At 58.1% G+C, this 24,338-nt stretch overlaps 2 protein-coding genes across 3 annotated transcripts in view; both read left to right on the top strand.

Moving 5' to 3' along the window:
* IGF2R (insulin like growth factor 2 receptor) overlaps positions 1 to 4,772 on the top strand; it is a 103,602-nt gene extending 98,830 nt beyond the window's left edge. The window contains exons 46-48 of the mRNA XM_078447533.2: positions 946 to 1,098; positions 2,171 to 2,240; positions 2,915 to 4,772. Of these exons, the coding sequence (XP_078303659.1) occupies positions 946 to 1,098; positions 2,171 to 2,240; positions 2,915 to 3,331 (640 nt within the window). The 3' untranslated portion in view covers positions 3,332 to 4,772. The remainder of the gene's footprint in view (positions 1 to 945; positions 1,099 to 2,170; positions 2,241 to 2,914) is intronic.
* Positions 4,773 to 13,318: 8,546 nt separating this feature from the next.
* The window catches only part of LOC132668054 (solute carrier family 22 member 1-like), a 30,187-nt gene continuing 19,167 nt past the window's right edge, over positions 13,319 to 24,338 (top strand). Inside the window, exons 1-4 of one of the 2 annotated variants that reach the window (XM_078447535.2) lie at positions 13,319 to 14,016; positions 18,968 to 19,071; positions 20,853 to 21,007; positions 23,564 to 23,732. In XM_078447535.2, coding sequence (XP_078303661.1) covers positions 13,606 to 14,016; positions 18,968 to 19,071; positions 20,853 to 21,007; positions 23,564 to 23,732 — 839 coding nt within the window. In that variant the 5' untranslated portion in view covers positions 13,319 to 13,605. The remainder of the gene's footprint in view (positions 14,017 to 18,967; positions 19,072 to 20,852; positions 21,008 to 23,563; positions 23,733 to 24,338) is intronic. The other variant, XM_078447534.2, reaches the window with a different exon arrangement.

Below are 24,338 nucleotides of genomic sequence, written 5' to 3' on the forward strand. Positions count from 1 at the left end.
ATTATTTGGCTCAGGCTGAATGCTGATGGGTGCAGTTATCCTCACGCAGTTGAGCCGTCGGTTGCCCTCTGACCCAGTCTGAATCAAGAAGTTTTCTGAACCGTATCTGCACCTGTAGCCTCCAGTTCATCGCGGGTGTGGCCCATCAGTTGCCTTCTCTCCTCCCGAGCAGCCCGTATAGTCCCTGTAGCCTGCCTCTCTGCCTTCCCAGGGCGGGAAGAACTTTGCTAGAGGATTCTGTTACTGTAGGTGCCCTGAGTGCAGGCACGAAGGGTCGGAAGTGTCCAGTCACTACACGGACATCTGGTTCTCTGAGCAGAAGGTCCGTCGTGGTTTTTCTAGCTTTGTGTTCGTTAATTTGTACTATTTCCTTGAGTGTTTAAGGTCATAGAAATACACTGCTCTTTCCCACACGTGGGCGGGACTCGTGCCGTCCTAGCTGCTTGAGGGGCGGTCGTGTTGGTCCAGGGACGTGCCTCCCGGACGCGGCAGCCCAGATGGAGCGTCTGTGTTGTGTCCAGCCGTGTCTGTCCCGTGCGTGTTCCCTCAGCCCTCATGAGGCACCGACGGTGTGGCCTGAGACGAGGTGGAGGGGACAGAAGCCTGCCCCCGGCGGTGACTGCTTGTCCCCAGGGAGGGGAGCTGTGGTCCTGGGAAGATGAGTGTTGCCGGCTTATCCCTGCTGTGGCCTCCCAGGTGCCTCTGTGCCCTGCAGCCATCCGCAGGGGGGGGGGGGGGGGGGGGGCGGGGCTGGCCGCCACGGAGTAGGCCACGCTCCTCCGTAAGAGTTGCCCGCGCGGCTCCGGGCGGTGCATTCCACCTGCTCTCCGGTCCCGCCGCCGTGTCGTTGAGGACCCCGTCCTGCTGTTCTCCACACCCCGGGCTGGGAACTGCTCCGGCTGTGGCTGCCGTGGCACGCCGCCAAAGGACGTGGCTTCCTTTCAGGGTGGGCCTTGATGGTGACGGTGCGGGCGAGGACACGCAGGAGCACAAGGGGCTGTCGGAGAGAAGCCAGGCGGTCGGGGCTGTGCTGAGCCTGCTGCTCGTGGCGCTCACTGGCTGTCTGCTGACCCTGCTGCTTTACAAGAAGGAAAGGAGGTAAGGAGAGGGGAGCAGGTGTGCCCCGAGGCCAGTGCTTCAAGGTCGAGTCCTGGGATCTGTGTGTGTGTGTGTGTGAACCATGGAAACGGTCTCCGAAGTCGTGTAAACATCCGCGTTTCTGGGACGAGGTGACCATCTGACTCCCAGGCGTGTGAGTCAGGCCCTGGTGGTCGTGTCGTGTAGGAGACGCCGCGCAGGCACTAAGCCTGGCCTGTTTCTAGGATGTTGGTCTCTGAATGTGTCCTAAGAGACAGCAAATGAGCACGTCTTATGAGCAGGCTTCCTTCTGATCAGCTGACCCCTCTACACGGTCCTCCCCTTCCTCCCGTTTACTAGATGCCTACCATGTGCCAGGCATGACGCCGTCTTCTTGGCTCACGGTCTCTGGGTAAAAGGGCTTGTCACCACATTTCCGTGTGGTGTGTGAATGAGGCACAGGGCCCATGAGCCCTGTGCGTGGTCCTCCCTGGCAGGTGGGAGAGGGCGTCCAGAAGTCCTGAGTGTGGCTGTCCTGGCCCAGAGGGGCAGGTACTGGAACGAAGAATCCGGGCCGAGGGTCTGGGCATGAGTTTTGGCGCACGTCTCCGTGCAGCCCTGGGGTGGGAGGAATATGTGCTCTTGTCATAGTCACACGGGACAAAGCAGAAGCCCACGGTGGGTAACTTGCACTTGCCTTTGCTAGACCACTGAGAGAGGAAGTAGGTTTCGAATCCAGTTCCGTCTGCTTCCAAAGTGTTCTTTTCACTGAACTCGTGTATAACCCAGCTGCTGTGGGTTTAGCGTGCCCGTGCCATGGAGGGATGTGCCTGTGGGGGCTGCAGGCTTCTCTGTGAGCAGATGCGCAAGGTGCCAGGACCGTGGAGGGGCGGGTGTGCGAGGGGCTGGGGCCGGGAGGACTGGCACGCGAGATGCCAGGGCTGCGGAGGGGCGGGTGGGCGAGGGGCCGGGGCCAGGGAGGGCCGGGAGGACTGGCACGCGAGATGCCAGGGCTGTGGAGGGGGCGGGGAGGGCTGGCTGGGCGGTTCTCCTGCCCGGCTGGTCCCGCCCGCAGTGACCGCCCGCCCCGCAGGGAGACGGTGGTCAGCAGGCTGAGCAGCTGCTGCAGGAGGAGTGCCAGCGTGTCCTACAAATACTCAAAGGTAACGTCCCGTCACCCCCGTCGCCCCCGCCCCACTGTTGAGCTGTCTGTGCCCTGATGGTGTCAGCCTGTGACGAGGAAGACGCCGCCACAGGCCTTTTGAAGGAGAAAAGGGAAAGGTCAGCTGTCGCTCTGAACCCGAGCGCACTCCGTGTCCTTCCTGCCTTCAGGTTTTATCATCGCGGCTGTGGCTGGTTTTCTCAGAACATTTAATATTTCAGTTGCTTCTACTTTGGGGGCTGTTCTAAAAACTAAATCAATAACGAACGTGTCTGTGCATCTGGCACCTGATGAGTCCCTTCAGATAAACTTCCCCCGGACAGGTGTTGTTCGGGTAATGGGCACACGCGTGCTCGTGGCTCTCGGTCCTCCAGCCAGATTGCGTCCTCAGAGGTTTCGCTCAGACACAGTCTCGTCCAGCCCCCGCGGCTTCTCGTGCCGCACGGCCCCTCCCGTCCCCTGGGTGCCGGTGACCTGCCAGCCTGACACCAGCTGCCTCGTGGGGTCCAAGCGGGAGCCGACGGTCGCCAGCCTTCCCTTCCTTTCCGGGTGGGGGACCCGGGAAGCAGGGAAGGGGTTCCCCAACTCAGGCAGGTCACGGAAGGGAGGGTCACAGAGGAGCGGCGTGGCCTGGGGCCTCAGAGGGGCTCCAGGGTGTGGCCTCGTCCCTGGCAGGTGAACAAGGAGGAGGAGGCGGATGAGAACGAAACCGAGTGGTTGATGGAAGAGATCCAGGTGCCGACCCCAAGGCCCGGGAAGGAAGGGCAGGAAAACGGCCACATTACCACGAAGTCCGTGAAGGCTGAAGCCCTCACCTCCCTGCACGGGGACGACCAGGACAGCGAGGACGAGGTCCTGACCATCCCGGAGGTGAAAGTGCAGGCGGGCAGGGGGACCGGGTCAGCGAGCGTGCAGCACGGGAGGAACGCGCAGAGGAAGGGGCTTCGGGAGAGCGCGGATGGCGCGGGGGTGCTGGTGAGAGGGGACAGGGCCCGCAGAGGGAGGCCCAGGCCCGCACAGCAGAAGCCCGCACAGCCCGGCAGCCTGGCGTCCTTCCACGACGACAGCGACGAGGACCTCTTACACATCTAGTCTCCTGGCGCCTACAGGGGACGCGGGTCCGTGGCGTCGCCGAGCACCTCCAACCAAATAAGACTTCAGTTCGATGATGCTTCTATCATTTTTGCCTTTAACAAGAACTGTCTCAAAAGGGAAGAGTTTTTGTGATGGGGGAGAGGGTGAGGAGGTCAGGTTTACGGTCCTCGGAACGTGGCTCTGCCCCTGTCGTGGGGGCGGTGCAGGGCCCCGGGTTTTGTCCCCAGTCCTCAGAAGCATGGCTGCCGTGCGCTTCGTAACGTGCGCCCGGGCCAGACGCATCTTGGAACAGAGGGCTGTGTATTCGAGAAAAACCCTTGCTGCTTTAGGCCCTGTGGGGTATTTGACCATTATATTTTAGCATTTAATTCTCTCCTCCTATTTATTGACTTTGACAATTACTCAGGTTTGCAAAAAAGGAAAAACAAAAAAAAAAAACACAAAAAACAAAATAAAAAAACAAACAAACAAACAACCCAACAGTTTCTTCGTGACAGCGGGGGTGACGGTGGTTCATCCCCGGTCGGAAGGGGAAGCTGTCGGTGTGCTAGGAAAGTCCATATGAGATTTTGAACTGGTCAATAATGTAGCCTGTAAGTTAGAATGCTCCAATCTGTCCCTTCCTTTTTGCTTCCTGTTTCTTAAGGGAACACGCACGTGCGCGCACACACACACGTGCACGCGCACACGCATGTGCAGGGTCCCCGAGTGCCTAGGCTTTGGAGGGTTCGCCTGCTCTCTGCCCTTAGTCAGTAACGGCTGCAGCGTTTTGCATGACGTCTTCAATCCTAGGTGCACAGAGCACACTTATCAGTATTTCTTTCGCCGGCTGGTGAATTCAAACAACCCACCCAAAGATTATTTTTGTGTGTGTATGAGGATGGAGTTGAGATGTCAGAGAAAATAACTTTCCTCCAGATTTGGGGGATAGGTCTCACCTCTTCAGGTTCTCATGATACCACCTTTACTGTGCTTATTTTTTTAAGAAAAAAAAAAAAAAAGTGTTTATCAACCATCCGACCTATAAGAAGCCTTAATTTGCACAGTGCGTGACTTACGGAAATTGCATGAAAGCCGATGGGCCAGCATCTCGCCCTAGCGTTGCACTTGGGGATCCCGCTCTGGGGGTGCTGGGTCGGCCTCTCGGTGCTGCGGGACTGGAGGGCGGGGCCGCTGTCCTTCCCTCGCTGTTGGCACCTTTCTCGAAGTGTTTAATGAATGACTGTTCTCGAATTCTAGAATTGTACATAGACTCAGTGGTATTCATGTACTGAGAAAACCACCCTACGGTGGTTCCTTGGTTTGTACTCCGTTTGGCTGGCTAATTTGATTTCAACATGAGTGTATTTTTAAAAATTGATTTCTTTCCTCATTTTTTTTCAATCAAATTTACTGTAATATAAAGTATTCAACAATTTCAATAAAAGATAAATTATTAGTCGGGTGTTACTGCGTTGTCCTTACAAGTTGCCCAGCGCGTTGCCGAGCCTGGCCGCCCGTCTGTTCTTCTGTGCCGTTGGGGAAGATGCCCGCGTTTGGGCTCCTGCCGCGGGGCCCCCCTGGCCCTTCGTGTGCAGCACCACCGTGCGCTCGCTGGCGTCCTTCCGGTGGGCAGGTCTCATTTCATCTTTCCTTGCGAGAAAGCGCACCTCCGGCTAGTCCCAGGTTCCCGGAGCGAGCACGTGGGAGTGCAGGTTCCGGCACTGCAGGCAGGCACGGGGGTGGGCCGCCCTGTGTGTCGCGGGAGTGGGGGGGTGGCTTCTCTTTGGTCAGTCGTCACCCCGACTAGTGATGAGAGCTTCCTAGACGCTAGTGGGAAAGCGGACAAAGCAGAAAGTTGCAGCGGCAAGCAGACGTCTCGGAGTCAACATCTCTCCCTCCCTTCCCCTCATTTGTTCGTCGACGTCGTTTCTTCTGCCCCTGACACTTGGGTCTTACAAAAGTGTGCGTTACCGCCCAGGAGTCACGGGTGCTCGGGCACTGTGTCCGGAGGGCTGTTCTCCCAGCACCCCCTCCCTCTAAGACACAGGAAGCCCACTTCAGGCAGGGGGCAGGAGGTCAGAAAGGCCACTTGCAGTCATGCGCTGGCCCTGTTGGTGAACTTGACCGCAGGGGTCTTTGTACCCCTGGCTGCCTGCCGAGCACGCGGCTTGTGGCCGGCAGGTGGAGGGTGACAGGTGGCCCCGTGTGTGTGAGGGCATTTGCTCTGACCCTTAGGAACCTGGACTAGAGCTAGCCCTGGGCTCGGAAGACAGTCCCCGTCCTTGCCGTGGCACGTAGTTGCGGGAAAACGCGCTCTGATGGCAGATAGGAACTATGATGTCTTCAGAAGTGACTTTATTGATAAGAGTACAGCCCTGATACTCAGTGTCCTTTCAGCCAACTTTTCTGTGCCCTTTGGAGACTGTCCAAGGATGGCAGAGAAGTGGAGTAAGTGGGGGATGAGCACGATGTAGGCAAACCTTGTGTCGAGGAAAATCCGTGTCTACAAGTCTGTTCTTACTCGGAACGTTTAAAAACAGTTGAAACCAGCCCTCCTCCGCCAACCACTGAGGTCATATGGCGCACACGACGACCCTGCAGGAAGGCTGACTCCACCTGGGCGTTTAAAACAGTACTCTGGTGGGGGGCGGGCAGGGGGGCACCTGGGTGACTCGTTCAGTTGAGTGTCAGACTCTAAATTTCGGCTCAGGTCGAGATCTCACAGTTCGTGAGTTCAAGCCCCGTGTCGGGCTCAGTGCCGACAGCTCGGGGTCTGCTTGGGATTCTCTCTCTTCCCCTCTCTGTCTCTCTCTCTCTCTCTCTCTCTCTCTCAAAATAAATAAACTTAAAAAAAAAATGTTTGAAATTCCTAATTGGCACATAAGAATTTTTTTTTTTTTAACATTTATTTTTGAGAGAGCACGAGCAGGGGAGGGGTAGAGAGAGAGGGAGACCTGGAATCTGAAGCAGGCTCCAGGCTCCAAGCTGTCAGCGCAGAGCCTGAGGTGGGGCTCGAACCCACGAACCAAGAGATCATGGCCTGAGCCAAAGTCGGACGCTTAACTGACTGAGCCGCCCAGGTCCCCGGCACACAAGATTTTTAATATAAATGCAAAATTCCACCTAAAGGTAAGACTGTTTTTGCTGTTGGTAAAAATACTGAAATAAAATAAAGTGAAACAGAATAAGAAAATAACAAAACCGTACTTTGGGGAGCCTGATCCTTTGTGTGAGTCACAGAACCGATGGGCGTGCAGGTCCTACAGTCACAAGGGGGGAGGGAGCGTGTCGGGGGCGCGTGTTACGGATGAGGTTCAATTTAAATAAATCCCCCTCCCCCACGACTCAGGTGCCTTCACACACCTTATTTCTCCAAGTGTGCTTCACTGAGTTGGGGTGAGCCTCGCCCTCGGGCTAGCCTTGCCGTGCGGCCTGGGAGAGCGGGCTGAGCGCATGATCCCCTCCCCACAGGAAGCGTCGGGGGGGCCACTGTGGGTGCTGGGCTGGCCGCCGTGTCCCCGTCACGCAGGCCGAGGGACGGCGATCGGGCGGATGGCAGAGGCGAGGCTGAAGCAGGCCTGTGACTCAAGATGTCAAGTGGACGACACAGTAAGGAGCGTGTGCTGCGGAAGGGCCCGTGTTGGTGGGAAAAAGGAACGAAGACGCGCTGAGGCCCAGACCCTGGAAGGCCTCAGGCTGCCAGCCCGGAAGGAGGGAGTCCTGGGGGAAACACCCTGTGTTCTTAAAGAGAGGGGGACGGACCAAAGTTAGGCTCGTGAACGTCCACTCCCATTTCTTCACCTCTTGTTCCGTTTTGTGTTTTGACCAGGTTGCAAATCAAATTCCGTAAAAAATTACCTCTAATGTTATTTTGATACAGCGTCAGAGGAAAACGAGATTGCACAAATGGCCCGTCCGTCATTCCCCCTGGACGGGGCGAGACCGCGGAGCCCCCTGATGGGCTCGCGGCCAGGTTGGGGAGACCTGACGGCCACTCTTGGCACTGTCCCGGAAGACAGAGTGGGGAGCTGGAGAGCCACACGACGGGGTGCAGCGCCCCAGAAGGCACCCTGGAAGGAGCAGAGGGCCAGGTCCCAGACCAACCTTGTGACCTTCGGCTTCAGGCTTCTGTTTCTTTTTTTTCTAATTTTGAGATAATCAGAACATACGGAGATTTTGAACCAACAGGACGAGGAACCTTCTTGAACCGCTTGGGAGTGAGCTGCCTCCCTGACGCCTCACCTTCTCTGGACACTTCAGGTTGTCATCCCGCGGGAGCACGATGCATCCACCGACAACACGGTGTTGGGCCCATTCCTACCAGCTAAGCCTCAGATCCTGCTCGGGTGTCCCCGCTGGTCACGGCAATGCCCTTTTTAGGCAAAGGACCCCATTCTGAATCCTGTGTTGGACCTCACTGTCTTTCAGTTTCACTTCAGCCCAGAAAGTTCCTCAATCTTTGCGGTTTCATGTCCTTGACTCGTGAGGTTGCCCTCCTCGCCTCGGGGTCTGACGCCCCTCGGTCGTCCCCCTCCACTGGAGGATGCCTGTTCTGCTCTGCCCCGTGTCGCGGTTTTAGGACTCCTTTTCGGGAAAGCATGGGGGACGGACCTCAGGTTGAACAGAATCATACTTAAACTAGAAAGTCTTGCCGTAGAGTGGCGTTTCCCAAAGGATGCCCCGTGGAACACTTGTCCCGTCTGATCTGGTCGATGTGCTACGGAAACTGGAAAGGGTCTGTGCCCAAGTAGGTCAGGAGGATGCCGAGAAGACAGGCTTCCTTGCCGTGAGACCTCTCTGAGATCCGGCTCAGATCACAATAAAAAAATGTGGCTGGTGGGTCTCCCAAGAAGGTACAGTATGAAGTGCTTTCCACATGTTGGCCTGTGTCCCCTTGGGGAGCCTGGTGGCCGGGGGCCCGTCCCCTGGGAAGTGCTGTCACCGTGGCGCACGGTTGTCCTGAGGGTCGCACGGAACGGGTGTGGTGTTCTCTGTACAAGAATGGTGAGGGCCCAAGAGACGGGTGTACGCTACTTCAGAACCTGCCCTCCCCAGGGAAGCCCCCTGCGCCCTCCCCATGGTCCGGCCCCAGCCATTTGTGCCCCCCAACACTGTGCCCCACATCGGGTCCGATTCCCCAGGAAGCTGACAGTGACCGGGTTCTGCGGCCATTGGCGTGGCGCTTCTGACCCGTTGCCCGTTACTCTCCACGCGTGAGCGCTGGCGTGTTGAGCTGATCAAGGGTCGAATTGTGTCCCCCAAAACCCGTGTTGGAGCGCTCACCCCTAGCACCCCAGAATGTGACCTTATTCAGCGACTGGATCTTTATAGACGTGATCAAGTTCAAGCGAGGTCAGGGGGTGGGCCCTAGTCCACTGTGACTGGTGTCCTTATGAACAGGGGAAATTCGTGATGTGAAGACACAGGGAAGAGACGGACGTCTGCAAGCTGAGGAGAGACGCCTTCCCTCCCTGCCCGCCCCTTGGTTTTGGAGTTCCGGCTTCCAGAACCACGAGACAATAAATGTCTGCGACTTCAGCCTCCCAGACCATCCGTGCTACTTTGTTCCGGCAGCCCTGAGACACGAGTCCGGGGAGCAGAGGCCCGGTCGCTCTCAGAGGGGCCAGGTGGTCATCAGACACAGCGAGAGTGACCCATGGCTGTGTGCGGAGGCTGAGGAGCCTCGTCTAGGCTGCCCCACCGTGACCTGTCGTTGCCTCCATGCCCATCGAAGGATGACTGGCCAACGGTTTTGAATGAACCACAGGTGGTTTCGTGGGTTCCTTTTTGGGGACGGGGTGGGTGGGTCATTGAGAGCTGAGCCGGCTTTGACAATGATACCTCGAGGACGTGGAAGCAGGCTGCCTGAGACTTGGCTCTGGCATCCAGAACTGAGAATAGGGGCCAGGTGATGCCCTCGGCTCCTGGCCACTGTCCCGTGTGCCTGACCAGCCCCTGCTCCTGGGGACCTCTAGCCCCGGTGGTGACGTCTGTGCGCCCTCGGCCTTCTGAGCTCTGGAGGCCGGGAAGGTAGGGAGGAATTTAATGCATAGCTTCCATGTCATGTGTCTGTTGGAACGGATGGGGACAAGAAGATTGTCCTGGGCAAGCTGGGCAGACACAGGTCACTGGGTCTGGTTGGTCCCAGTGCCTGGGGTGGGTGGGGGGTGGAGACAGAAGGCCCCTGTCTTGTCCTCTGGCCGGGCTCTGGGGGAAGAGGCCTGCCCAGTGGCCTTCCTTGTCAGGGGCTTTGGTGTAGGGCAAACGGAGTCATCAGAGAGGCCCCGACATCGGGGAGGAGACCATGGTGTGGAGAACAGCCTGGGTCCTCAAGGAAGGCAGCACCTTTGATGACCGAGTGGAGCCTCGCTGTGGCTCCCACGCTGGGTCCTCTTTTCTGGTGGTTTCCACGCTCCTCAGTGCAATTTAAAACCGCCCCTTAAGGACCTTAAAAGAAGGTGCCGTTTTGGAGGCGGTGCTGGGGTTGAGGTCTGTGAGGAGAGGTCTGCCTCCACCACGGTGGTCTCCTGACGGCACACAGAGGGAGACAGCAACCCCAGGGCTGGTGAGGAGGCCTGAGTGCAGCTGGAGGAGGGGCGCCCATGGTGGTGGGGATGGGGGGGGCAGTTGGCCACAATACTCTGTCGCTTCTCCCCTTTGCAATTCTGATGACCCGAGGTTCCCTGTCCTTGCACCTGAAGCAGGGATTGGGCGATGGGAACAGAGTGGCCTGTCTGAGCAAAAGAAAGAGTGAGCGCCAGCCCGCTGGGGAGTGGGAAGGGAAGCCTTTGCCCAGAGCCAGGGAGATTGCTTTCTCCAGCAAGAAAAGAGCAGGGGGCGTGAGGCCTGGCTGGCTGCCTTCCCACCCCCAGCCTCCCCACGGCCCCCTGGGGAATTGGGGGCAGGGAGGGGCCTTGCTTTCTCCCCAGGATGTGTCGAAAGCAGGACCTTTGCTCCCTGGCTGCTTCCCAGGTAGAGGTAGAGGGCACCCAGGACGTTTGGGGCCAGCACGCTTGTGTTAGAAAAAGCCACTTGTTTTCCTCCCGTGTGGTGGGGAAAACCCAGCTCTCCCTTCTGTGTATCTCCCTTGCTGCTCACCCAGAACATTTCACTTCTGGTCACCAGATGTGGGGGCTTTGCCCCACGCCAAGCAATTCTTTGGAGCACCAGCCGGGGCGTCCTATAATTGAACTCAATTCTGACGTGGTCCACCTGTAGGTAGCATCAGAACCCCCCCTCCAACCCCAGCTAGGGGCTCAGTCCCGTAAGACTGCCCCCCACTTCAGATGCCAACGGCAAGTAGTAGGTCCCCAGGTTACCCATAGTTCTGTCCGACCTGGCTACAAAGTCAGGGGACTTCCATGACCTCTTCCCCTTTGGATCCAATTGATTTGCTCTAGCAGCTCACAGCACTCCGGGAAACACTCCTGTTTTTACCAGTTTACTAAAGGACACAGACGAGCAGCCAGATGAAGACGTACATGGGGCGAGGTCTGGGAGGGTCCCAGGTCTGGGAGGGTCCCAGGCATAGGGAGCTTCTGTCCCCGTGGAGCTGGGGTGTGTGATCCCCCCTGAGGTGGGTGTGTTCACCAGCCAGGAAGCTCTCCAAACCCCATTCTTTTGGGATTGTCACAGGGGCTTCCTCGTGTAGGCTCGATGGATCATGAACTCCATTTTCAGCCCTTCTCCCTTCTCGAGAGAATGCGGGTTGGGCCGAAAGTGCCAAGCTTCTGATCATGGCTTGGTCTTTCCCGTGACCGGGAGCCCTCCAGAGTCCCCTCATCAGAACAAAGGTCACTCCTACCACCCAGGAAATTACAAGGGTTTCAGGAGCTCCGTGCCAGGAACCGGGGGGCAGAGCCCCGGACACATGTCCTACGATCTCACGCCGCCAGAAAGGACTGCTTTCAGCTTGGAGTGTGTGACTGTCCTGCCTTTGGGGGACGTTTGCCTCTGGCCTTCTTCCTTCCTGACCTTCCAGTGAGCACTCAGCCCTCTGGCAGCAGCCCGGGGCGGGGCGGGGGGCCGGGGGTTCAAGAGCTACAACCCCCGGGAGGGGGGCCGTATTTTACCAAACCAGCCAGCGCCCAGTGCCCGTGGAGCAGAGAGAGGAGAGTCCCAGAAACAAAAGGGCCTCTCCCGTGTGCAAATGCAGGGACCCGCCCTGGATGTCTGTGCCCTCCCAAGGCTGACATGGGGGGGTGGGGGAGGCGTTTCCTGTCTGGTAGCATTTCGCTGTCCTCCGTCAGCAGTTCTGACTGGGACTCCTGGGGTCCCACCCTGCGCCCAGACAGCCCCCTTGACCCCGTTCCCTGCGTGTCAGGTTGTTTTACAACTGAGCAGCTGGGAGCCCGCCCTGGGCAGGTGATGGTGCTGGGTGGAGTCCCATGGGGTGCTGGGAAACTGCCTGTGTTGGGGCGGGGAGATAGGGAAGTGGGTTTGTTTGGGGAGCTTGGCTCTCTCACCACCCTGGTCGGTCCGTGTGCCCCAGGCTTTTAAAGGTCTGGTTGGCCTGTTCCCCTGAGGAGGGCGAGGGGGCCAAGATGAGGGCCTGGGGGGGCCCGGCCACCACAGGCTGCCCCCCCCACCCCCGCCCCTGCCCCCAGAGCAGCCCTGGGGCTGGCACGCAGGCCAGGCAGACGGGCTGAGGGAGCTGCTGCTTGAGCCTGGCCTCAGAGGTCAGCCCGGCACGCAGGGCCCCAGAGGGGCGAGTGTGGAGTGCGGTTAGCCAGCCCCAGGCCGTGCGAGCAGCACTGCACGTGGGCTCGCAGGCCTTTCGAGGCCCTGCTGCTCCCAGGAACATTCCCTCCTTGTCTCCCAGGAGCCATTTCTCCTTGTCTGTTCCTGTGGAGCCACACGACCACAACCCTAGCTGGATAAGGCTGCACACTCGTCTCCCGGCTTCTGGGGGGACCCTCTGCGGGTCTGGGGCAAGATGGGCCTCAGCCCACGTGGTTCCTGCAGCTGCGGGCCTGAGGGTCCCCGTCAGCCGGTGGCGTCTCCTCTCCTTGCTTTGTGGACTCCCCCGCAGGGCCACCTGCTTCATCAAAGCCAGCAGTGGGATGAGGGACTCCGGGCCAGGCGGCTGTGAAACCGCACTCGATGGAGTCCTGGGAGTGGCATCGCCACATTTGCTGCGTTCCGTGGGGACAGGCCAGTCTCAGGTCCCGTGCCTACTCCAGGGTGCGCGTGCCAGGAGGCAGGGTCTTTGGGGGTCACCTTCCCATCCCTGCCTGCCACACCCTTTCTGCCTTTCATCACTTCCTGCTCCCCCCCCCCCCCCCCCCCCGTCGTATCAACCTACTGGCCATAAGGTTCACGGCTGGCTGAGAAGTCAGTTTTGGGGGCTCCCCTAGTGCCCTCTGCTTGAGCTGACCCTCTGTGAATCTATCCCCCCGAACGGTATGCTGTTTGGAGTTAGAAGCTGCCCCATCTCTGTGTCCCAGAGCCCAGCACCGACTGAGACGTATAAGGACTTGGTGAATATTTGTTGAACGCAAAAAGCAAACTGACAGAGGAGTTGGTGAACTAAGGGCAGGCTAATAAATTCGGGATGTTGCTCTGGAGCAGAACAAGACTCAAGTTCAAGGACAGTGGGAACTCGGGAGGTTGCCGTTGGCTCCCCAAACCTCTGTTTTCCTAGCTGTGCCGTGAGGAGGGTCGTAGCGTTGACCTTGAAGGCTGTCACGACCTGGTAACAATTCAGAGCCCCGAACTGAAGGCTGATGCTTTTGTCATTGCTGAGTCTGAAGCTCATTCATGGCTCCCTTTTCCACGAGATGCTGGCCTGCAGGGCCCTTGGGGACAAATAGGACGCAGTGCTCAGCCGAGCCATGCTTGGGGCCAGGCCAGCTAGGTGAAAGGAGTGTGAGTGCTGGATCACACAGCACCTGAAGCTGTGATACCTTTGGTTTATCTGAATTGTAAAAAGAAGTTTTAAAATAATCTCTCTGGAAGAGCCCTAAAGAGACCACTCTGGGGTGGGGAGGGGGGTTACCTGGCAGGCTCTAGTTTTTTCCTCTAATGCCAAGAGAATTAGAACCCCAGCCTCGTGGCCTTGCTTCCTGGCCAAGCCATTTGGACACTCACCCTCCTGCCTTTCACCCTTGCCGGACACCCGCACCACGGGGTGAAAGATTATTTCCAGTTGGTTGGCTTCCAGGTAGAGCATGCTTGGACAGCAACTTGATTTCAAACCAGCCCATTGCAGAGAAGCCCACATGAAACATTGACCTTGGCTACCGCGGCCGAGGCAGTTTGGCCAAAGTGATGAGGGTGCTGGTCCAGTCATGCCCACTGTGGATGACATTCTGGAGCAGGTTGGGGAGTTCGGCTGGTTCCAGAAGCAAGTCTTCCTGACCCTATGCCTGCTGTCAGCTGCCTTTGCCCCCATCTACGTGGGCATCGTCTTCCTGGCCTTCACCCCGGATCACCGCTGCCTGAGCCCCGGGGTGGCCGAGCTGAGCCGGAGATGCGGCTGGAGCCTGGCAGAGGAGCTGAACTACACAGCGCCGGGCCCGGGGGCCGCGGGCGAGGCGTCCCCTCACCAGTGCCGCCGCTACGAGGTGGACTGGAACCAGAGCGCCCTCAGCTGCGCGGACCCCCTGGCCGGCCTGGCGGCCAACAGGAGCCACCTGCCGCTGGGCCCCTGTCGGCACGGCTGGGTGTATGAAACGCCCGGCTCGTCCATCGTGACTGAGGTGAGAGCTGGCCCTGTGTTTCGGGGGCCAGCTGGGTTTTAGGGACACGGGGGAAGCAGGGAGGAGAGTTCGATTCACTGAGCACTTAGAACGTTTCCAGTTCCGTCCTGGGCACTTTGCACGCTTCCCTTGCGTAGCCCTCCGCAGACCCTGGGTGATGGTGAAGGAGACTGAAGGTCAGAGCAAGCTGGGCTGAGCCAGATCGTTTGAATACGGGTCTACGGGGAGAGACGGGTTTCTCTTCTTTCTGCCCCACCGGCCTCTTCCTCCAAGAGCCTGCCGAATTCCCTTGGGGTGGGGCTTCCCTACCGTTAGAATTAGTGGGCTCCCCCTTCCTCCACTCAGGAAGCACGCGCCTGTGGGGGCTGAACGTGGCTGGGGAGCTGGGGAGGCCTCCCCGGCTTTGGAGTCAGACTGTTGCAATCCCGGCCATGTTCCAGATGAGCTGGGCGTCACTGCGTGGGTTACTCGGCGTCTCTGAGCCTCAGCTTCCTCATCAGTAAACCCGGGACGGCCGTGACCCACAGGGGCCGGAAGTTCAGCTGAGGCTGGCGTAACCGCTGACAGACCTGAGCTGAGCTGCACCAGGTGGCCTCACAGGATGCGGTGGTGGTGTCGAAGCGCCCTGCTCGCCTTGAGCAGGGTTCGGGGGGTTCTTTCTGTGTTGTGCCTTGAGGATATTTTAGTAAAAAGCTACCAGGTTTTCTCCCTTCATGCATGCTTTTGAAAGCGATGGGTTTCCAAGGGTTCCAAGGCACCCTTCAATGACAGACGACCAGCGAGGCACCTCCCCTCCCAGGGACACCGAACTGCCCAGCGCTCTGGCTGGGAGTCTAGAAGCATACCAAGACAGGGAAGTATTTGTTCTCCGTGACTGAGAGCCACTCCACTAGTAAACGGGCAGAAGCAGTCGGTCCGCCATCTATTTACTCCCCCATCTGTTCACTCAGTAAACGTGGCTGAGCCTTTGCTCTGTTCCAGCACTGCCGTGGTGCTGGGATGGAGACAGGGAGAAAGCTGGGCGCTTCTCTCCAGGAGCCTGGCATCTCCAGGGCAGTGAGGGAGGCGGGGAGAACAAGGCCTGTGCCCGGGACCACGTGTGGGCAGGCACACAGGGGGCAGCGGGCTCCAAGGAGGCGTCCCCGAGCCACCGAACTTATCACGGGTGCCTTCTGGAGGGAGGTGGCATTTGATTGGAGCCTCGGGTGTATCCTGAGCGGCAAGGAGAGGAAACAGGACAGGGAGGGGGAGCGCGGGCCCAGGCTCAGGGGAGCGGGAGCTCGTGCCACGCTGGGGACAATGAACCGTTACACTGTCCTCCCGAAAGGAAAGGTCGCCAGATAAAACACAGGACACCGAATTAAATGTGAATTTCAGATAAATGACCAACGCTTTTTAAAAGATAATTATGTCTCAGATGTTGTGCATATTTGATACTGAAGCAGGGAATACAAATATTGTGTGGGCGGTGCCCATATTAAAAAATATACACATATGTGTGTTGTTTATCTGAAATCCGAATTCAACCGGGCACCCTGTGTTGTCGTCGTTGTTGTTTTCTTCCTAAACGTGGCAACAAATGAGGAAATTTGGTCTTGTTTAGGCAGAGGAGCAAGGCGGTTTAGTTCTAGCTGAACCTTGGGAACGGCCTGGAGGCGTCCCCAGAGGTCAGGAGGGCTCAGGTGGCCCAGAAATGAGCCCCGGTGGAAGGGTCAGCCAACATGGTTGTTGCAGGAACAAAAGTTAGAGTGGCCCTGAAGAGACACAGGCCTGGCCTGGGCTGGGGGCGGGGAGGGACCCCAGCTCGCCTGAGGGTTCTTGGGGGGTGGACGAGGGGGGCTACTGAATCTGAGCCTGGACCACGGGATAAGGAGCGGTTTGGGAGGTGGGGGTGGCAGACACGGAGGGGAGGAGCGGACAAGGGAGGACTCCAACGCAGGAGGACTCAGAACGCTCCAGAGCCGCGGGGGGGCGGGGGGGCCTCCCTGTGCGTGGCAGTAGGGGTCTGCTTCCACAGGACCCTAGATCTAAGCCCTGGCAGGAATTAAGGGGCTCCTGGAACCCTTGTGCTCAGGGGGAGCGGGGAGGAGGTGGCTGTCGGGTACAGAGTGCATTTGGGGCCCTGCGGAGTCTGAGGGCCGAGGGCCGGTGGGCTTCTGCTGAGAAAACCCATGTGATTAGGTGCAGGGGCTCTGAGGTGGGAGGGCCGGAGGATCCGGCCCCTGGAAGTGATGCCGTCTCCTCTCACCCTCCCCACCACGATTGCTTCAAAGCCCTTTGCCTCCACTCCTCATCCTAAACTGAAGCTTGTTCTTGGGGGATTCACCTCGGGGATTTATTTCTGCAAAAATAATCTTTAACTCAGCCTTGCCTTGGACATTGGAACTTGCTCGAGGGAGGCGCTGAGCCAGCTTGTTTGAACACCCAGCCTCACTTCCCCTCCAAGCCAGAGACAGCGGCTGGGCTCCGCCTGAGGAAGGAATGTGCTGTTTACTGACTTTTTTGCCTCCCCTGTGGGGGGGGTGGGGTGGCCCTGTCGGCTGCAGCCCCACACTGGGCTGGGGGGCCCCACTCCAGGCTGGGAAGCCCTGTCCTCCCCTGCCTGTGGGCAGGAGCGACAGAAAGGCCTCAGCCCGAGGTCATGGGACCTAAAGTTACATCATAGTTTCCAAACTCGCCTGGTCCCCGAGGTCTCCTGGCTTCTGGTCTGTGATCTGCCGAGACAGGACCCACAGCAATCTGTACTCGGACAAGGACCCTGGGGGACTCCTGTGATCGGACGAGCTTGGACAGCACTGCCCACTGCTTTCTAGGCTGCCCAACACAGCAGGCCCAGCAGGAGCCGTGACTGGACTCAGAGGCCCATCTGGCGCCCCCCTGGGGCTCAACACAGCCCTGGGCTTTTCCGAGGGCTGGGTCTGCCCTCCTGGTGTGCACACATGTACGAGAGGGCAGTGGTTGGGTGTGAGTTTGGGGGGCACGGGGCATGACAGGTGACTCTAGACACAGATTCTCAGCATAGTGGGAGGGGCGGTGGCAGGGCAGAGATCTCAGCAGGAGGCAGTGGTAGCAGGTAAAGCGGGGGTCCCTCCCACTGGCCCTGTGAGCCCCCAGCTTGTGCACAGTCCAAGGGCAAGATGTCATCCAGGGCATTTCAGGAAGCATGGCAGGGACGTCTTACAGACTCGCTCATGGCGAAGATTAGAACAAAAGACAAAAAACAGGGCCCTGCGGCTTCGGTGCAGTCTCGTAGACACTGAATGTGGTCTTGGACAGCGTGGGGGGAGGCTACAAAAAGACCGTTGGACGATTGGAGATACAGAGCCTGGGGCAGCCAGATAACACTCCAGAGCCATCCGTCCCTCTGCCTTCTGACGGCGGGGCCCGGGGCAGCCAGGGAAAACCAAAGAACCGCAGGGGGAGCTGGGTGAGGAGGGTGTGCAGCTGAGGGGAACGAACATCCCGGTCGGGACTGGGAACTTCAGAGGTGCCGGGAGGTATCTTGTCCTCCCAGGGCTGAGCCACCACGGGAGCGGACCGACGGGTCTGGGCATAGCAGGTGACAGGACAGGCTCATTATGAGTTTCTGAAAGTCAGGTGGTATGTTGGGACGCCGGGGTGGCTCAGTCGGTTAAGCGTCCGACTCTCGGTTTCGGCTCAGGCCGTGATCTCACGGTTTGTGAGTTCAAGCCCCACATCGGGCTCCGTGCTGTTGGCACAGAGCCTGCTTGGGATTCTCTCTCTCCCTCTCTCTCTGCCCCTCTCCCTGCTTGCACACTGTCTCTCCCAATCTCAAAATGAAAAACATGGAAGAAAACCTTCTAAGAGTTAAAGGGTTTTTTATTTACCAAAGCCATTTTCATGTTTCCCCCTCAGTGCTTGCGTAGCTCTGTGGGTGGGACAGGATCAGCTCAACGCATCCGTTTCAGACTGGGAAACTGAGGCCCAAAGTGGCTAAGTGCTTTTCCTGCTGTCACATCCCACAATGTTGTCTGGTAGGGTGGGGCCGTGAATCCAAAGTAGCTAGAGCGGCACAGAGATTGAGAGAAAGGAGGGATGTGCCCCTAGATGCCGCCTAGTTAGGGCTGCACCAGGACCGGGGAGGGCGCCAAGGCCCGGCTGCAGAGCTCCATACTTACATCTACTTTCTCTGAGCCCCAAAGAGGGAGTGGCAATGTCTCCTCATCACGCCCGTCCGGTGCCCAGGCATGTGCTCTCTAGGGTAGGACGTCCCCTGTAACACAATAAGGCCCTTCATCAGACAGTTCTGTCCCGCCTTTGCCTCTGCCTCCCTCCTGCTCAGTCCCTCCCCTCTCTGGTTCTTGGCATGTCGGTCCCTCCGGTCTCTCCGAGTCTCCAGCTCCCCTGCCCCCCGCCCCCCCCAGGACACTAATACCCACGCTGCTCCCACTAAGCCCGCCTTCCTGCAATCGTGTCCTTGCTCAGCCCTTCCTGTTCACACGGCAACATCAGTCACAACAGAATCTATAGAATTACTGGTGGACTTGACATAACGAAATGTATAATTAACAGGCACTTAATTGAGGGCTTTTGACCAATTTTGGAAAACATGTTCTGTTTATTTTGGTACACTTCCGTCTTGAGGAAATTACTTTGCTGTACTTCTTTCTAGAAAACTTACCTGTTGGCCAAAAGACCTGTTGTATTTTGATAATCGACTATCAGTGTCAAAGCACTGGACGGTAGCTTCTTTAACTAATATATAGTGAGGGTAAAGCAAAGATATGAGGTCCATAATGATATTAACCGAGATTTGCCAGAAACCTTGAATTTGTCTTATGCGGTAAGAGAAGATGACACGAGACGCCTTCGGATGTCACACGTTGTGTTAAACGTTTACTTTGTCCGGAGGGAAGGCGGAAGGTGTAGTTTGACTCACAAGCGGTCTTGTGTTTTCGGCCCCTCCGACTGCGGTGTGGACCTGCTGCAGTTCAACCTGGTATGTGATGACTCTTGGAAGGTGGACCTCTTTCAGTCCTGCGTGAACGTGGGCTTCTTCCTGGGCTCTCTGGGTGTCGGCTACATTGCAGACAGGTACGTGAAGGCCAATCCACCTGTACGGAGCGGCAAGGCCGCGTGGAGAGTGGATCAGAGGGGTCAGTGATGGAAGAATCTGGCCAGTTGAAATCTACCACGGAACTTGACGGGGAAAAGACGTGGTAGCTAGTGCTTTGGACGAGGTGGGGCAGCAAGCTGGAGTAAGGTTGGGGACTTAGGGTGGATTTCAGGGGTCGACGCTCCACGCAGATTGTGTAGTTGGGGTGGTGGCCCGAGAGAAGGTGGGGACAAAGCCAAGGTTTATGTGTCAGGCAGGTGGATGAGGTGAGGGCGGGGCTATTTTTTGAGGCGGGCCTGAGTCGGGTAGAGGCCGACTTCCCTCTAGCTCTCTGTGGGGGGAGGGGGTGGGAAGCCATCCCGAGTTGTGTCCCCGCAGCGCTAACATCACAGCTGTGCTAACAGTGGCCCGGGAGGCACCGAAGAGATGTCAAGGAGGCAAGTGGATACACGAGTTGCGCTCAGAAGAGAGTTTCGCACTCGAGATAAATCTTTGGGCTTTGTCAGCAGGAACTGGTATTTAACGCCGTAAACTGTGTTTGAGATCAGCTAGCAGAGTGTGTAGAGAGGTGAACAGGTTGATAGGGAAGGAGTGGTGGCAAAGGAGATTTGGAAGAAATGACAGGCAGCGGGTGGGTGCAAAGCCGGAGAACACAAGACAAGGCTTGCTCAACGAGGAAGAGCACTCAACACCTGTGCACGTGGCCCCACGAGTGCCAGCGACAGGGACGGTGTCGGGAAGGCTAAAGAAGAGCGAGAGAGGAGAAAGCGGAGTCTGTGTGTGGGGGCAGCTCTTTGAGGCCAGTGGGCTGCAAAGGACAGGGGGAAAATGAGGGGTCCAGGATGGGGACGACCGCATCACAGAGTGCAGGGGTGGGGGGTGGGGGGACCGGAGGGGTAGTGGGGGGGGGGCTGGGCTCCAGTGACAGGGACGCAGCCTTCGGTCAGAGGCACAGGAGAAAAGACGGGGAGGTGGACACGGATGCCATTAAGTCTGGTTGTTCTGAGGTGAGAAGGGGTGAGTGTTGGACGGGAAGTTTCTATCTCAGTAAAGGACAAGGGCATTTATGGGCTGGTGTGGAGGTGCGCCGGGCGGGGGCAGGAGTTTGAGGCCAGGAGGCAAGGAGAAGCAGGATGAAGGGCCGTGTGGGTGTCTAGGACGCAGGGAGTAGGGTGGGGCCCTCTGGGGGTGGGGACCAGGTGGCTGTGACCGCACCGAGGTTGGTCCCTTACTTCCTTGCATGTGGGACAAGGTCTGAGAGACGAGTCAGTAAAGCCCCCTACTGGGATGAAGCGTTAGCAAATAATTTGCCCATTTCGTTCATGAAAAAAGGAAAGGGAAATAATCCTCAATAGTTACACCACGAGAACTGAATGTTTTCCCGGAAATGTTGACACAGCTGATAAGACTTGCGTGGGGGTGCACCCCACTAAACCCTGTATAACAGTCTGCCAGATACAAAGGCAATGAGAGGGGACCCGTGTGGGACCCGCAGAGCCGCTGGGGGAGCCCCCCTTTAGGCTGAGATGCCAGATGGCTGAGAGCGTCAGGATTCTGGATTCCTGGCTACAGTGTGACTTAACGAACCTCGGAGGGGCCGCTGTTCCCTGAGGATGACAAGGTCGGGCCCTGAGGGGGACAGCCCCTCCGGAGAGCAGTGGCGTGCGCCTCCCGACTGGGACTTGCTGCCCCGTGGTGCCCACCTGACCCCAAATACCCAACAGCCCCACCTCAGGTCCCTGTCTCCCTGCCTCCGAAGGTTCGGCCGCAAGTTATGTCTCCTGGCCACCACCCTCACCAGTGCCGTCTTGGGCGTCCTCACGGCCGTGGCGCCAGACTACACGTCCCTGCTGCTGTTCCGCCTGCTACAGGGGCTGGTCAGCAAGGGCAGCTGGACGTCCGGTTACATCCTGAGTAAGTATCCGCGGGGCTGACTTTCCACAGAGGTCGGGTGGGCGAGAGGAAGAGGGTGGGGCCAAACATGGAGGTGGGTCTGGGGGGAGAAGGCAGGTTTGCAGGGTCTGGAGACATTGTGGTCACTCTAGTTGTATGTGATTGTGTGACTGGGGCAGGGGCACTACGTGGGGATGGCCTGCCTCCTTCCTTTCTTCCTTCCTTCTTGCTTTTCCTCTCTCCCTCCTTTCCTTCCTTCTTTCCTTCCTTCCTTCCTTCCTTCCTTCCTTCCCTCCCTCCCTCCCTTCTTTCCTCCCTCCCTTCTTTCTTTCCTCCTTCTTTCCCTCTCTACTTCCCTCCCTCCTTTCTTTTCCCTTTCCCTCCCTCCCTCTCTCCCTTTCTTTCCTTCCTTCCTTCCTTCCTTCCTTCCTTCCTTCCTTCCTTTGTCTGAGAGACACTTAAATAACCACTTAAATAGATCAATCTTTCCATATCAACTCATCTATTTGGAAAAAGATCACAGTTGACGTGTTTACAGCAGGGGGAGGGGCAGGAAGGGGGGTCAGGTAAGAGAATATTTTAACATTTTAAATAAGAAAGAACCAGCACCTCCTGAAAAGAAATACAACTCAACTGGTTTGAACCACTTGAAAATAAGGAGAGAAAACAAAGAGGAGATAAGAGAAGAGAGAAACATTTTTTTTTTTTTAAATTGAGGTGTAAACCACTGTAATTCTACATTTTTTTCTTTCAAATTTTTCTCAGAAGGGTAAGAAGAGAGAATGAAAATTACTTTCTTGGAAGGAGGTAGTGTAAAAGAGCCATCTCTGCTTTCCTCAGCCCATAGGTGGGCACTTTAGACAGCAGTGAGGATAATCCACAGTTGTGCTCATTTGTAGAGAACAGAAAAGAAACAGTGATGCCCTTCCACCTCTGAAGACGCTATCCTGTGTCTTGGCATTCTGGGAAATGGTTCATTAACCAAGAGAAAGCATGTTTCTCCCCCTAGAAACTGTGTGCAGATGGTTTTGTTTAATCGGTTCAGGACATATGTATTGGCCACGTGTATGTTCAATATGTGCTATTTGGCACATGGTTAAGAAGATGAACTTGGGGTCACACGTCGGCTGCCCAACACTGACGGGTCGTGTAATCTTGGGCGAGTTCCATAATCTCCGGCCTCGATGCCCTCATGGGGGGGGGGGGGTGGCGGTGCCCTGAGCGGATGAGCCACACAGGTGGCGCTCAGAGCGATGCCTGCCCCGTGTCCGGCCCTGCCTGGTTCTGTTGCTGCAGGGTGGTCACTAGGGCAGGGCTGGGGCACTAGGGTAGAGGAGGCATCCTTCCTCCCTGCAAGGAGCTCACACGCTGGAGAGAATGACAGATGCCCGAGTGGGTATCTGGGTGGGGTGAGGGCCAAGCCTCCTCCGAAGGCTTTCCCCACTCGCCTATGGGTCACACCCCCCACCCCAGTTCCCCCCACTTCGCCACCCCGTCCCCCGCCAGTGGCTCATTGGCCTCCTTTGTTGGCTCCTCCTCTTCTCCCCGATCCTCCCGTCCCTCAACAGGGCGGGACCCAGGATGTTGTCCTCCCCAACCCCACACCCGTTACACCTGCTGACACCCACCCCAGCCCCCAGTCTGTCAAGTGCCATCTATCCAGCCGCTCAGACCTGCCATCTTGCGGTCGGTCACGGCCTCCGCTTCCCCACTCCTGTGTCGGCCTCCTTGGGGTCCTGCTGTTACTCTCACAGCACACCCGGACCCACCGTCTCTTCCTCCGCCGCTGCCACTGGGCCCTGGGCCAACACTGTCCCTTCGCCTCCACGTCGGTCTCAAGTCTCAGCTCAGCAGCAGACGTGGGAGTGCGTTTGCCCCTCAAGGGACCGGCTCTGCGTTTCATGCCATGCAAGCCAGCCTTCTCTGAGCCCCCCACGGCCTCGCCCGGCCCCCTGCCCTGGAGATCCCCGTCCTCAGCCCCTCTGCCTGGAACTTCACCCTTGAGGTCCATCCCACGGCACCGCCCTCTGGCAAGCTGCGTCCCCTGACCCTCGACTGTCCCGATCCCCTCCCACCAGTTAACGTTTCGCTCCCCCGTGGCATACGGTTTACTCATTTGCCGCGTGTGCCCTCGGCCCTCTCCCTCGAGGAGGAGGAGGGGTGCGTGGGCCGCCACTGCCCACGTGGCTGCCACAGACCCCAGGCACGCAGAGTGGTGCCGGGTCCCTCACTAAGTCCGTGAGCACTCCTGGGGCCGAGGGAAATGTCATAGCTCAGCCCGGAGCTCGCGGGGCCAAGCTCTGGGGAGGAGAGGCGGAAGGTGTCAGGCAGACTGGATCCTGAGTGCGTGACGGGCAGTACGGATGGCAAATGGGGGAGTTTGAAAAAGGACCAGCTCGAGAGAGGCTGGGACGAAGGGCGGGGTGTCTCCGGGAGCCTCGATCAGCAGGACTTGGGAAGGAGCCTGGGGTCAGGCAGGCAGCGGGGGGGGGAGGGGGGCACGGGGGGGGGGGGGGCGGGCGCAGGGTCTCACCAGGGAGGGAAGGAGCCAGAATAGTGACTCATCTCGTGTCTCAGTCACAGAATTCATGGGCTTGGGCCACAGGCGAACCGTGGCGATCCTCTACCAGGCGGCCTTCACGGTGGGGCTCGTGCTGCTCTCGGGAGTGGCCTACGCCATCCCTCACTGGCGGTGGCTGCAGCTGGCCATCTCTCTGCCCACCTTCCTCTTCCTGTTCTACTACTGGTACGTGGGTCCCCCGAGGCGGCCCCGGCTCCTCTGTCCAGCCCCGGACCCCTGCGCGGTGACCCCGGCTGCCACACGGGCCGTCCTCCACATGGCCGCGGTGGCCACGGGCACGGGCATAGGGCTGCTACCACTCTCTGCCACTCGGGGTGGTCCGTGTTCTGACAGCGGCCCTCATTCCATGGGGAGCTAGCCTCAAACGGGGCCTCTTTAAATTCGCAGCCCCTTAGATGGAGAGGCAATGCTTCAAGTCCCACAAAACCCCACCTAGCCACTTGGTAGGCATTTGCTGTTGGTTGAATGAATGAATGAATGAATGAACGAGCGAATGGGGAATGTGCACGTTAGGCCATTGTGAAACAAACCGGCCCAAATGAGCTGTCGATCTCACTAGCTGTCGGCACTTGGCAGGGTCCCCAGGGAGAAGCATCCGGACGGATGAGTTCTGATGGTGGGGCAGGGAAGGGGTGCAGAGAGGGCTGCGGACAGAAGTACCTCAGCCCTGCCCCTGTGGTCACCGTTCTGCTGAGGGCAAACCTCATCTGTGGGCGGCACCGCAGTAGACCCAGCCTCTCCCAACAAGGGCTGACTAGGAGCCACACACTG

This window comes from Panthera onca, chromosome B2 (genome assembly GCF_046562875.1).
Source record: "Panthera onca isolate mPanOnc1 chromosome B2, mPanOnc1 haplotype 2, whole genome shotgun sequence".
NCBI lineage: Eukaryota > Metazoa > Chordata > Mammalia > Carnivora > Felidae > Panthera > Panthera onca.